At 39.9% G+C, this 14701-nt stretch overlaps 1 protein-coding gene across 14 annotated transcripts in view; it reads right to left on the bottom strand.

Annotated features, from left to right (window-relative positions):
- Nucleotides 1-14701, bottom strand: part of INPP4B (inositol polyphosphate-4-phosphatase type II B) — a 391067-nt gene that overhangs the window by 257224 nt on the left and 119142 nt on the right. For all 14 annotated transcript variants that reach the window (XM_030016394.2, XM_030016386.2, XM_041123453.1 and 11 more), the window contains one exon: nt 5095-5179. In XM_030016394.2, the coding sequence (XP_029872254.1) occupies nt 5095-5179 (85 nt within the window). The remainder of the gene's footprint in view (nt 1-5094; nt 5180-14701) is intronic.

Here is a 14701-nt window from a genome sequence, read left to right as displayed (position 1 = left end):
CCAATTTTGTGTTGTACAACAACATGTGGAGGAAAGGAGGCAGGCAGAGTTCGTTGCTCTCACCCACATGAGGCTCTATACAACACAGTGGTCAACTTCAGATTGCTCTTGGGAGAAGTTCAAATATCTAGCCACACAGCTCTAACTGACCTCTTCCAGAGAAACTTAACAGTAACCAAAAACTGCCAACATTAACACAGCTTTTTGTTCCTGGTTGCCTCTTTCTGCATCTTCTGCTCAAAGACTGACACATCTGGAAGTGGACAAAACACTTAAAGAAAAACACGGGATGCAAATTAACCGTGGTGTGTTGACCTTGGCTGGCCAACAGCCACCCGCCCAGCTGCTCGCTTACTCCCCCTCTTCAAGGGCTGGGGGAGAAAAGCAGCAGCAGCTCATGGGTCGAGATAAAGTCAGGGAGATCACTTAGCAATTACCATCACGGACAAACCAGACTCATCTTATGGGACAAATAATTTAATTTATTGCAAATTGAAAGAGTGCTGACTAGGGAGAAACAAAGAGCCTTTCCCCCCCTCCACTCCCCCCTTCTTCTCAGGCTCAACTTCACTTCTGACTCCTCTACCTTCCCCACATCCCAAGCGGCATGGCTATGGTCAGTCTGTAACAGCTCCTCTCTGCTGTTCCTTCCTCCTCAACACTTTACCCCTGGCTGCAGCGTGGTCCCTCCACAGGCTGCAGGGAAATACCTGCTCCACTGGGGTCTCCCCAGGAGCTGCAGGGCAATCTCTGCTCAGGCACCCAGATCACCCCTTCCTTGCCTCCATCTGCTCACACTCTGGTGCTCGCAGGGCTGTTTCTCACACTTTTTTCCCCTCACTCCTCACTGCTGGGCAGTGTTTTACACTTTCTGAAATATGCTTTCCTCGAGGTGCCAGCAGCAGGGCCGAGGGGCTGAGCCGTGCCCGGTGGTGGGTCGCTTGGAGCTGGCTGAGTCCAGCACGGGGCAGCCCCAGCCGTTCCTCACAGAGGCCGCCCTGCAGCCCCCTGTGCCAGCACCCGGGCACATAAACCCAGCAGAGTAACCACCTTTTACAGGGTTTCCAAGGTCCAGCAGAGATGCAGCTATTCTCTAAATAGCTACGATTATATATTTCTGTGACTGAGGCTACAACGCCTGCCTGTATTGTACAAGGTGCAAGCTTAGATGGCGCGAACAAGGTGGTTGTTCCTGAGGAGAATCCAAGGCAAGGCAGTTAACGTTGCATCGCTCAAACATTTCACTGCACAGCAGCTGTTTCCAGGTTTAAGATCTTTTTGGACAAAAGGGTTGAAATGCTCTCTGTATCACACCTTCCAGGATTTCAGGAATGAATCACACTCGTGTGAACTGCCACATTCAATCTGATCCATCTCACACCAGTGTCTGATCTGTTCCGCTAATAGTTCATGTTACGAGGGCATGCAAGCAACCAGCCACACACTGAATGATAGTTCACCTAACAATTCCTTCTGTTGCCTTTCACGGTCCGCTTAGAAACCTTTTGAGCTAGGCTGCTTTGGGAGCACTGCACTTGAAGCACTGACAGGATTATCTTCTGCAACTGCCTGACCTCTTCTGTACTCCCCTCATGTTTCAGTGCCCACACTACCCTGAGGCAATGATCAGCTCCACAATATCACTAGATGTTGCATGAAAACATCCTTGTTTTTCCCCTCCATGTTTACTCCACTGCCCTTTATTACTTTATCTTCATAGATATCCCAGTTAGTCTCCATTTCTCACTCTTACTCACGTCTCCTAGGATTCAGCCCACCACTCAGAGAAAGATGGAGACAACTGGCCAAAAGCTCACTCCAAAAACCCTCCTCATGGTTCCAAGTTGAACCCCTAGCCGATTTTCTTCATCTTGCAGCCTGCAAGATAACAAAAATGTCCCTTCCCAGCCACACCACAAGTTAAATCTCACAGATCAACTCTGCCTCCTTCCTTGGAGCTTCTGCTGTGTTCTGGAACAGCTCTCCTCCCTCTTCCACAAGGAATTTGACATTGTGAGCAGGTATGTCCTTCCAACCTGCTTCCACCTGAATCCTTTAAAGGCCCAGATAAACATTTTAGGGCTTTTTTCGGCTCCTGATGGCCAATAGATATATTCTTGTGACAATGCAGCTAGTTTTTCATGATCGAAGCCCCCACTGACAAAGATCTCTCTTCTTAGTTCCTGAGTTTTGCTTTTCTCCTGTTTTGTCTTCTGAATTTTGTTCTCCCCTACAGTACATGGATTATTATTTCACTTCTTTTGGTATTTTATCCTCACTCAGTAGATGCTGTATGATCGTCATTTGTCTTCAGTTTTGTTCTAATACCTCATAGTAGTCTGGCTTTCTTTTTCTTTTCCCATCCAACTGTCACGGTTTAAGCCCAGACATCAACAAAGCACCACAAGGCCGCTTGCTCGCTCCTCCTCCCTGGTGGGATGGGCAGGAGAAAATATAAAGAAAAGCTTGTGGGTTGAGACAAGGACAGGGAGGGATCACTCACCAATTATGGTCATGGGCAAAAAAAAAAAAAAAAAAAGACTCAACTTGTGGAAAAACAAAACCAATTTAATTTACTACAAATCAAATCAAAACAGGATAATGAGAAGTAAAACTAAATCTTAAAACACCTTCCTCCTCCACTCTTCCCTTCTTCCTGGGCTCAACTCCACTCCCAGTTTCCTCTGCCTCTTCCCCCCAAAAGCACAGGGGGACAGGGAATAGGGATTGGGGTCAGTTCGTCACACGTTGTCTCTGCCGCTCCTTCCTCCTCAGGGGCAGGACTCCTCACTGCTCCCCTGCTCCAGCGTGGGGTCCCTCCCACAGGCTGCAGCTCTTCATGAACTGCTCCCAGCATGGGTCCTTTCCACAGGCTGCAGTCCTTCAGGCACAGACTGCTCCAGCACGGGCTTTCCTGCAGAGTCACAGCCATCTTCAGGGGCATCCCCCTGCTCTAGTGTGGGCACCTCCCCGGGCTGCAGGTGGGCATCTGCTCCCCTACTCACCTCCATGGGCTGCAGGGGGACAGCCTGCCGTCTCACCACGGGCTGCAGGGGCATCCCCTCCTCCAGTACACCTCCTCTTCCTCCTTCTTCACTGACCTTGCTGTCTGCAGAGGGGTTTCTCTCACATTCCACTCACCCCTTTCCGCTGCAGGTTTCCCTTCTCAAATCAGTTATCCCAGAGGCACTATCACCATCGCCGACTGGGTCAGCCTTGGCCAGAGGCAGGTCTGACTTGGAGCTGGGGAAGCTTCTAGCAGCTTCTCACAGGAGCCACCCCTGCGGCCCCTCCCCCTCTACCAAAACCCCACCACACAAACCCAATACACCAACAAATCATCAGCCAGGCTGTTGTCCTTTTTCTCTGGCACAGGAAATTGCCAAGTTTGAAATCCATTTCTGCTCTACCTGTCTGTCTCTTCCTCTATCTTCTGTTGTATTTCTTTGGTCGTGCCCCAACTACTCATCATCATTTGTTGGCTCTGCATACCTAGAGTCTTCTGTACCGTTTCATCTTTTCTCCTTTAATATATTTTTAGAGGCTGGTCAGAATGCCACCCTTACCTCTAACCACACTACTGACCCTCAAAAACTTTGTTTTGGAAAGTCTGTCTCTCAGCTAGCAATTTCTGTTCCTAACTATGCAAGCGTATTTCTTTCTCCATACATGTTAACAGCCTCTTTCTCTCCACAGGCAGCCTGAAGTGCTTACTCAGTATTCATTGTTGTCTACTTCCCCAGCATTTGGACTTAAAACCTGCCAGTCTCACTGCCACAGAAACTGTCCTGCTTGCAGTCTTCAAAGCTAATTGAAAGAGTCCTGTCAGCGATTACAATTGTATTCTTGGTTCAGTTCAGTTGCATTATGTCCAAGCATTGTAAAAGAAGTGCCAGAAGGGAACTGAGATGACTGTATACTCAAACTGTAACATCACCACCTCATAAAGCTGATGATTCCAATCAATGAATTAGACTCAATAAGAACATAATTAGAAAAGTCTCAGTGTGAGAGTCAACGGTAATCATTCAGCTGTTATAGTTAGGAAAAGCAATGCTTCCAAATCCAGAAATAAGTCCTTTTTGATGCAGTGCCTCAACATCAGGCACAAGACATAAAATTTAATTCCACTACTAAAGATGCAGGATTTGAGCTATTCCCCAGAACACCACCCAGGAAAGGATAAAACCCACAATGAATACATCTTAAGTCACTACCTTCTCAGATGTGAACAAACACTAACAATCATTTCAGCAGCGGAGGACAGAAGTTAGTATAATTAATACAACATTTCCCTTGAAGTGGACTGGAGATTTTGGTGAGTATAGAAAAAAGAAGGTAGGAACTTCTACCAGACGTAAAGCTGACCATCAAGCCCACAAATGCAGCATAACCTTTTTTCCCCTGTAGCTAGTTTTAGTAGCCTACCAAAACTGCTCTTAGACCATTACAGCTAACAGAAAATGGCAAATTGATCTAAGGACTTCAAAAATCTGCAGTGGTATCAGAAAGAATCCACATCACAAAAAATTTCTAACACAATGGCTACTTGAGTTGTTCCTACAGAGGAAACTATGTCAGCATTTTCTCCAAATAAAATCTTTCCACTAAAATAATGATTCTGATTTCTATGAAATAACTGATTTTTTTCTACTGCTTTTAACAATTTTATTAATGAAGAATTGATAGAAGGTGACTAAAACAGGAAACCCCTCATTTAATAGGGAGGTTAGCAATGATTAATCATTCAAGAATAAGATGAATTGGCTATGCAACAACACAAACCCCATATTGTACATAATACCTAACAAAACAGAACCTCAAACTTCTATTTATTGTCAGAGGAAGAAGATGACATATGACTTTCACTTGATTTTAGAATAAGTAAAACAGCAGCTTTTAGGATTTTCTTTTTAGGCATGAATTCAGAGACAAGCAGTATTTAGATGTATGCATGTAACAGACAACAGGATGTATTTTTAGCTAAGTTTTTAGCAAAGTTTCAATGCCTGGGTGGTTGGGGTTTTTTGTTGTCATTTTTGTTGACAGAAATAAAAAATTCACACTGAACACACTGAGCTATGTCTTACTTACTGAGAACTATTGAAACATCTGTTTTACTCCTGAACTCCACAATCCAGCAGCGCTCCAGGATTACCACTTCCGAGGCTTCAGAACTCTGCAAGACATAAAGATGACAAAACATGAGGATCTGGAACCTGACTGGGAAGTCCTTCTGTTTGGCTGTTCACAGCCAACGCAACATGTAGATATAAAGACAACAAAGCATAATAGTCACTAGGCAGAAGGATACAGACATTCTTTAATTACAGATCTGTGTCATCCTACTTCAGCTCAATGAGCTGTAATGGGAATAAACTGTTAGAAAAGACCACGCAGGAAACTAAGAAAAAAAGGAACTCAGTAGTTAGGGTTTTTTCATATTGCAGGTATTCAAAAGTTTAGATGCCACCTCATTCTTAAGCAAACCAGGCAAGCCCAGCTCATTCCACCTTCCATATTTACTAATAAGGCTGAATCAAATGTCAGATTCTATTCAAGAGTAGGACACTTTCAAGTGAACAAAATAACATGCAATCTTACAGGAGGCATTTCTCTTCAATTTTTATTTAAAAGGGATTTCTTTATCATCACTTGAAACTTTGAACATTGTCTCTGGCTATGCAATTCAAATGATATTAAGTGATATGGACATATTGCAGAGTGCAATATGATACAAATTACCACTATCATTTTTTGTGAGCACTCTGCAGAGAAGATGCAGTCTCTTCTTCTAGTTTAGTAAGTGTGACTCATTTTTCAGAAGAGTGAAGCTATCAATCACTCCCTCAGAATTAATCTTTTTTCCCTTAAAACTTCTATTATCCATTTTTTATCCTTAACACCTATCTGGTAACAAATAACCCTTAGAACATGCATGCATACACTTCCTCATTGCAGGTTCCCGACATGAATGTTGCAGAGCTCATTCTCTACTTCAGTGAGATTCTGCACGGATTAATGTAAATTCTTATTTCAACATTCCTTCCTCCAGTACTTCTTTATTCCAAGTGATCCTAAAGATGAAAACTTCTTCATATTGTAAACCAGTTTTATCAAAAGCCTGAGCTTTAGTTCCACATATTTGACACTTAATGAATAACTTCATTAAAATGTTCATATTTATAACACCTGCTTAATATACACAAGTTTTCTTGTCTATCTCTTTCTCTGCATTTATACCGTGTTATTTAGTCTGCCAGAATCAGACTCAAAACTTTTTGCCAAGACTTTCATGTTCACTTTTAAATGGATGGCTTGATCCTGCATTTTCTCACAAAAAGACCCTTTACTTACCTGGTAATACCATTGTCTTCCATGAGCACAAAAGAGAAAATTTAATACAGTAAGACTGTAAGACTATGGTAAGACTGAGGAGTAACAAACAGGTGACGTTTCAGAAAGTCTAACAAGGATTTCCTTGAGAAAGTCTATATTTAGTCCCTCCTTCCCACCTTTTACGACTTATTAAATGAATACTCCAAACACAGTTATCAAAGCACAAATCAAAATCCAAAGGTGACAGAAGGTTAAAATAAAAGAGAGGAGCAGGGAAAAAGCACATGATGTTATACTGAAATATGTCTGAAGTCAAGAAAGAAGGCTTAATAGACTAAGAAAAAGCAACCAGACTTCTCTAGAAACCACTTGTACATTGAACTCTTTGAAATATTATTCAGTCTGGGCTGGTCTAAAAGGGATGTATTGTCCTGTAGACTGAAAAGCAGCTAATTGATGGTTTAAAAAACGGGAAAGTAGTGAAAAAGCACAGTGAGTTTTGGGAGATATACAAGTGCTACATTGGGAGCTGTTTTATTTATAGAATTCAGCAAGTCGAGCATACATGGTAACCCAGAAGCGATTCTCAGGTGCTATCGAGTGAGGGACTCTTTGAGGTTCTACCAGGTAAAGTAAAATAGAAGTTTTTATAAGCAACAGCTAAAGTCAGCTTGGGAACATAGGCAATAATAGTTCAAAAAACAAACAGCAGACTAATTCGGAAGAGTTCTCCACCACAATGATGCTGATAACTATTTTGATTCCTTAAATTTTGAAGTAAGATATCAACACCAATATAGTCTCCCAGATAACCCTCACTTGAAAAGTGAACAAGTGCAACCTGATTCCTTCAAGAGCTGGCAATCTTTCAGAAAAGATATGATCAAATGAAGGGGTTTATTTCAGAAGTTAACAAAGGTCTGAGACAATTTAACACTCAGCTCTGAGTACATGAAAGACTCCAGCCTCTGTCCAAAAAATACTCAATCAATTCCAACAACTTTTCCTCTTTTCATCCCTACAGAAAATAGTTCCTCTGCTGATATTCATGCCCCACAGATGAAACATGCAAATATAGCAACTCCCTAGATTTAAGATTTCCTCCAACACATACATCTGCAGTAAGGGGAAGCCTGTCAGGATATAAAGAGAAGCAACACCCTGTTGCATGGCTTTCAGACAAGTCAGGTATTCAGGAAGACCAGGAGTGAAGAATCACAGCTTCCATGTACTTTGCTATACTTGCCAAGACTTAAAGGCTTCACATTTGGATTTGTATATGAAAGGCATCCATATAATACAAACAAATTGGCAAGTGGTTAGCAAAAAACCTTATCAAATCATTAACAAGAATTTGTATTAGTAAGGTTTGTCACACAATGCAGTTGACATACAACATAACTACAAACACGAGAGAGCATGGTTCAGAGTATTTCAAGCTTTCTGCATTTTAAAACAGCAGATGCTGCAGCACAAGAGCCTCTTTAGAGACAAGTTACTCCACTCCCTACACCAGTGGAAGCTGGAATAAAACAATGCTGCAACTTCAGATGAATCTGAATGCTTTTCCAAGATACACAATCAAGTACAGTGATCAGAGGATACGCATTTACTTTTTCTGTATGCGAGAGGGAACAAGAAGACAAACAAGAAAAAAAGATGAAAGAGCATAAGGCTGCCAGAAAAGAAAATACATGTTGCTGCAAAACATCTCCCACATCCTTACACAAAACCAAAGACCTTCAGTATTATTATTATTGCAGACTTTTCATCATTTAGATGAGCTATGCTCTGTCTGTCACACAAAAAACTAACAAGAAATTTATTTATAAATGAAATGACAAAATTGTAATCAAGGGAACCATTATGCGTATCTGATAGAGATCAGCTTTGGTTTTCAGTATCTGAAGAGATCCAAAATTTCTCTCTTACTTTAAGTGCATAATATGAGCTTATTTTGACTAGCTTTTATTTTCTTTTTCTGGGTTTGATTTTAATAAAAGGGTAACTTCTAATGATTTGGTCTTTATTCATGGCAAATAGGATCAAAATCAGATCTATAGTAATGTGTTACAATCCAAAATATTGGTTTTTTTCTTCCTACCATTGGTTATTTTGGATAATTGTTATAAAAAAACCTTACTGGATCAATCGAAATGCCAAACAGCAACTAGGCCTTGAACTATTACATCTTTCTCAAAATACTGATGAAGTCTACAAGCACCCCATCACCTCCCAGATCAGGAAATTGTTTTAAAACACTGATTTGAGGAGGACATTAAATGATTCATTAGATTTTTCTTAAATATCCTAGTAAAACTGCTAACGTAGAAGAGTGCCCAAGACCTACAATTAGCAGAAACGCTTTCAATTGACTTTGCCAAATGATTGGCCAAGCTTTGCTATCAGCATGCTGTTATAAATCCAAAGTACTACCGTACTACTAAATCCACTACTGTCCATTGTAACTGTCATCAGTTTCACCTCAGAGTAGTGACAACATCCCTGTTTCTGTGGAGTCCACGCCTAAAACTGAAATAAGAGATAGCCATACCAAAACACATGAGCAGGTGTCTGCTAACTGCATATTCATACCTACATAACTGTACACAGCTCCTCTGTAAAGGAAGCTTAATGATATTAAACCAGCAACTGTCACTCAAGTAGCTAGCTCCAGATTCACGAGCAATCTGAAGTATACATTGCATAGAGAAGTTCTCTGATAGAGTAAAAAATAACATTTTTGCAATTAGAAAGCATAAAGACTGAAAACACATTCTACAGCAGTGAGGGAAGCACACAGTATTTGAAATTACATTGGTACGTTTTTTCAGTTGTTCTAACTATCTGCAGTGAATTCGTAACTTGCATTGTAACTGGAATTTGTAACTACGTTATTGCAGACTCCAGCCTGCTGTTTTTCTTCAGACTGGGTAGGGAAAAAAAAAAAAAAAAGGTTTCAAAAAATGAAAGCACTGAGAAACTTTTAAAACTGTCAGACAGAGTGGCATGTTTGAGCTATTTTTGCATTCCTGTAAATCTGACTTGATGTACCATTGTGGGGAGGAGGAAATGTGTCATTATGAAAGGGTTTTACAATAGGAGATTTGTTGCTGTAGGCGGGGTGGGGGGGGGTGGGAATAAATCTACTGTTAGCTGTATCAAGTCAAGAACCAAACTGGCAGTTAAAATTAGAAGTGACATTCCAAGCAATTCCTCTGTGTTAAAACAGTAAGTATAAAAGTAAAGCTATAGTACTGTAGAAAAAGCAAACACTACAGAAAGTAAAACTTCTTCTAATAAGACATTATAAAAAGCCTCCACAGCCAACCATGTATTTCACAGTTTATTTTTTTAAAAGCTTATTTTTGCAAACTTGAAATAATTAAACCGAAAGCCTTATAGAGTAGGAATGATACATACACCGATCTACTTGTCATGCTTTCCAAATCAGTTATTTTCTGCCTGCATTTATAAGTATTCCTATGCTAAAAACAAGTTAAAGACAGAAATTTTACAGAAAAATAACAAAACATAACTAAAATGGAGAAAATTATAATCACACATAAGTAACACAAAAGACTATGCTAGGGAACAAAAAAATGAAAATACCTTCAAAATGCAAATGATAAGAGTTGGTTTCAGTTCTTGCTTGCTATTAAAGAAAATATTTGCAATAGAGGAGTTTGCCTGAAGGGACTAGTAAAAGCAGGCAAAGTTTATCAAATTATTTTGAACCCATATCTTCTCTCCCCCAAACTGCAAAGTCATCACTGTCCACCACTTACCAGAAGACGTACCTAGTGCCTTCACTGGAAGCCTTAGAAGAAAAGCTGGTGACTGAGGAAACCTGAAAGACCAGGTATTTGGGCACATACAAGGCTGCTTTCAGTAATACAGAATCATAGAATCGTTCAGGTTGGAAAAGACCTTTAAGATCATCGAGTCCAACCATCAACCATGCCCACACTAAACCATGTCCTGAAGCGCCTTGTCTACGCGCTTTTTGAATACCTCCAGGGATGGGCTAAGTACCTAACTTACAAGAATGGAAAGCAAAGCGAAGCGCCTACTCCTCATTAGGGACTCTTCCCTAGTTCCACCATATAGGTACATCCCGACTGCATAAACCTGGCTCAGAAAATCTCGGTGTTGTCATTCTCCTCCCGGAGGGTGGCTTTCCAGGAGGAGAGCTAGAAGACAGTGAATATGTGTGATGATATGGCCACTATCTCTTGGCATGCCTACAGCGTGACCAAACGTGTGCAACACATACGCAACATATAATCGTATTAACGATAGCCTAGTGTTAACCTAACTAGCTCCGACACCAATAGCAGCAAAGTTCTAATGGCATCAAAATTGGCACAAGCTGTACAATTTGCCCATGATCCTGATTTTTTACAATTTCACCGGTACTGGCAAATGAGCTAGTCAGATTGATACTAGCTCAATAATGTATGCATGTGCTCAGGTCGTGCTTTTGACTACACTATAAACATTACCACCTACATTTGCTATTTCAGTGTTAGCACAGATAAGGTTCATCACTCTGCAGTTAAAGCACAGCTTTTTTATATATATGCACAAGAAAAAAGCAGCACCATTTGTCAGGGTAATTTCATTCACAAATAGAAAAGCTAGTAGTCTTAAATTTATTTCAATGTATTTTTACAGCAATATGTCCATTACTAAATAGAGCAAAATACACTGTTCTAATTTTGAGGTATTAACAAGTGACTGCCTGACATACGCAAGCGTATAATTTGCAGAATTGAAAACGCCCCTTTAAGTGTTGGCAAGCAGTATTCAATAATCTGAAATCTCCTTTAATATTATATATTCTTCTGCCATATTAATATTCCCACTCTGTGTCTATTAAGTAATGCAAAGCCTGCGACCAAAGCTGTGTGATAAAGAAAAATATGCTTCCTGGGCCCCTGATGAGGTGCTTCAATTATTCCAGACAGGCTGTAACCTGGTAGTTCATTGCAACCACCTTTACAAACTGTCAGCTCACTGAAGTATACTCAAATCATCTTTTTCAAAAAATGCCTTACCCACTGCGATTAATCCATCATGGAACGCTACCAGATACCAACTTCAAGCTGACAATATAATACTGCTGATCTGCATTTACTCTGGAAAATGTTGACTTACGTCACTGAACAAGTCCTGCAGAACAGACAAGTACTTTTAATAGACTATTACCCTTAACAAATGTGAATACCTAACCAATAGTAATTTTCTTTTCAGTTTCAAAATACATTAGTAGTAATAATAATAATGTACAAATACACATTCTCTTAATTCACACCCCACATTCACTCAGTTTATTATGCATGAGTATAATTAAAAAAAGAAAATTAAACACTTTCTACGTTCTACACACAGCTTGAAACAATCTCAAATTACCCTTCCTACCTAAAAAGTTAATTATATACAGTTCAGATATGAATTAGTTAAGTTTTTCAAAGTTATATTTTGGTGCAAGACTCCAGTGCTGTATCACAACACATACCTCAGATAATACACTTTAAAAAAAAAAATTCTCCCACTTTGTAATACATTTTTCAGATGTCATTTAAAAAAATGTGTTCTTAAGCTCTGGCTCAGTTCCCAATATATTGCCTTTTTACTTCAAAACTAGCTTAAAATAAGAATTAAATGTTAACTGTATTTTAAAATTAGGTATGACAGCTTAATTACAGCTTTTACCAGTTTCAGCAGTACCAGGAAAGTAAGGACGGCAGAATACAAAAACATTATTGCTACAAGTATTGCGTGTTTGTAAAATGCATTATCTTTGGATATTTAAAGGTGGACAATGAAGGATGTTTCTTACCTGGTAAGAATTCTGCCAATTTTATTGCAAGTCCCACAACATCTGGCATAACTTTCAGTAACTCTCAGTTCCTGGAACCACAATATCACAAGCTTTCCAAAGATCTTTTTGTTGCTTTTTAAAAGATGTGCATGATTTTTAAGCCAAACTCCTAATTTTTCAGTGTCATAACTTCTTAAACCTTGAGGTAGCAATACCACCCTTGTGAAAGAGATAAATTTCCTTGCTGAAGTTAATTTGTCACAAGAGCTTACATCTATCCCATTAAAAAGAAAAAGGTTCAGATGAAACAACTAATTATATAAAATTAGCCTCTTCCTTCAGGAAGCCCAAGGAGTGAGAACAATGGGAAGACCACCAGTCTCTCGCTGGGGACAAATTCTCTGCCAAGTTCATTATGTCTCACGGATGCAGGGAGGTATACATACCTCTGCAAGGTATAATCTAGCTTGCAGAAAGATTCAGAAGAATGCAATTTTATTTTCTGCTAGAGGAAGACAAAGAGATTTCACTGAGGAGTTCAAGAAACATTTTACTGGTTTTGATACAGTTGACTAACAACAGGTGATGAGTTTCTCTTGGTACTTCAGATGCATAAAATAAGTTTATTGGTAGCCACCATATTATGATTTCCTTTTAAGTAACAATTTCCAGTTGTGAGTACACCATTAAAAGAGTAAATAAATGGATGTACTCATTGCACTCCCTACATGAGAACAAAAGTCCTACCTGAACTGTTAACAAGTGGTTTTTGGTCATTTCTATTCAGTACCAATTTCAGGCCAAACAATATTGTGCTGGTGAGACTCAGTTAAAAGGAACATCATATTTAGCGCTAGGACAGTTCTGGCTATTTGCCTTTAACATGCGAGAAAGTGCAAAAATAGGAGCATTTCAAGCACCAATAGCCAGGCCCAAAATGATCTCAGTGGAAAGGGGACGCACATAGAGATCTGTTATTATTCTGGCAAACTCTGCTGAGCAAGATTGTACCAGCTCCGATTGCCAAAGGATTGAAGAACCAGGGTATGATGACAACCATTGCACTCCATTGCTATGATATTCCCCTTGGTATTGAAAAGAACAAACGTGACAGAGGACTCCTAGAATGAGGGCACCAGGGAACCATTGGAATGGGACCAATAGGCAATACAAAGTCCTGCTTATGACTGTGGGGAGCAGGGGGGGAAGACCACTGTCATGAATATGAGTATATTTCAGTATGCAAGCAAGAAGGAAGTGGACAAAATCCCAGGAGCTGGGTAGACAACTGGGAACAATGGTTCCCTGACACAGGGTCTGAATGTGGGCTGTACAGCCCTGGCAATAAAGAAGGTGAGAAACAAACACGTTTTCTGGGTTGCACTGCGTCCCACACTATTAAACCCATGCTGAAATTAATTTAGCTACAAGAGTGTCTAAAAAAAGACTCCTAGCAAGCTGAAATGGTTGGTGTCGGCAATCCCCAAAATACGACAGGCATGGAAGAGTGATACAGAGAGCTCATGAGTAAGGAAAAGAGGGAAAGGAGTACATGCTGGGTATAATACATTTAGCCCACAGTCATAACAATTTCCTTGACTCCCTAGCAGTTCCAGCTAAATTAGGATAGCCTAAGGTCTTCATGTCTCTGAAGCCACTTGCTGAAAAGCTAGAGGATGCTGGCCACTAAACTGTATCAGGGAGGGGAGAGTTACACCATGTGCCTGACCAATGCATCCCAACATGAAGAAATTCAGAAATTGTGGGGCACTGCCTTTACCTAAGCTAGTTTAATGTTTTCCTCACAGATTTGAAATCTTTTTGCAGTTCAGATGTTTAATTCTGATTTAATTCCAAAACAGGTTACCTATTTGTCAGAAAGTGTTTAAACAAGAGATTATCCAAATTGATAGACAAAATGAAGAAAAAGGAAATGGAGAAGGGGAAATATGTACTTTTTTTTGGTAACTCAACACCCCCCCGTTGTAAAACAATCATCTTTCCATTACCATAATTTAATTAAGTTATTAATTTCCCTAATGAATTAAAAAAAGCAGTTTCTTGTGGCTTTATTACCTACTCTCTATTCTGAATTTGGGTCACGTGAGTGGCAGGCATGCAATGAATTCCATCCAAACTTACTTACCACTGTATAACTTGACTGCTCTTGTGAAACATAAGCCTTAAATAAGAACTCTTTGCCATAATTCACATTTCAAGATATAGACCAACACTGTTTCTTCTGCCAGTCTCTGACTGATGGTCAAAATATATCAACTTAAAAAACCAGGCTATCTAGAACTTTATGAAGACATAACATTACAAGTGGCTCAAGCTATCAGCAGCTCTGATGAAGGCTCTGTACTTCTGGATAATGTGTTACCAATGCACATAAACACAGACAGTGTTGAATAGAGCAATCAGTTACAGCTTTTTATCTTTATTATTGAAGATAAATAAAAGACAATAATTTTCTTTTACAGTGACTCTCCCCATCAGAAAACCAATTCGCAAACAATCAAAACAATTGCATGT

Source organism: Aquila chrysaetos, chromosome 1 (assembly GCF_900496995.4).
Source record: "Aquila chrysaetos chrysaetos chromosome 1, bAquChr1.4, whole genome shotgun sequence".
NCBI classification, from domain to species: Eukaryota; Metazoa; Chordata; class Aves; order Accipitriformes; family Accipitridae; genus Aquila; species Aquila chrysaetos.
This window is presented reverse-complemented; position numbering and strand designations above follow the sequence as displayed.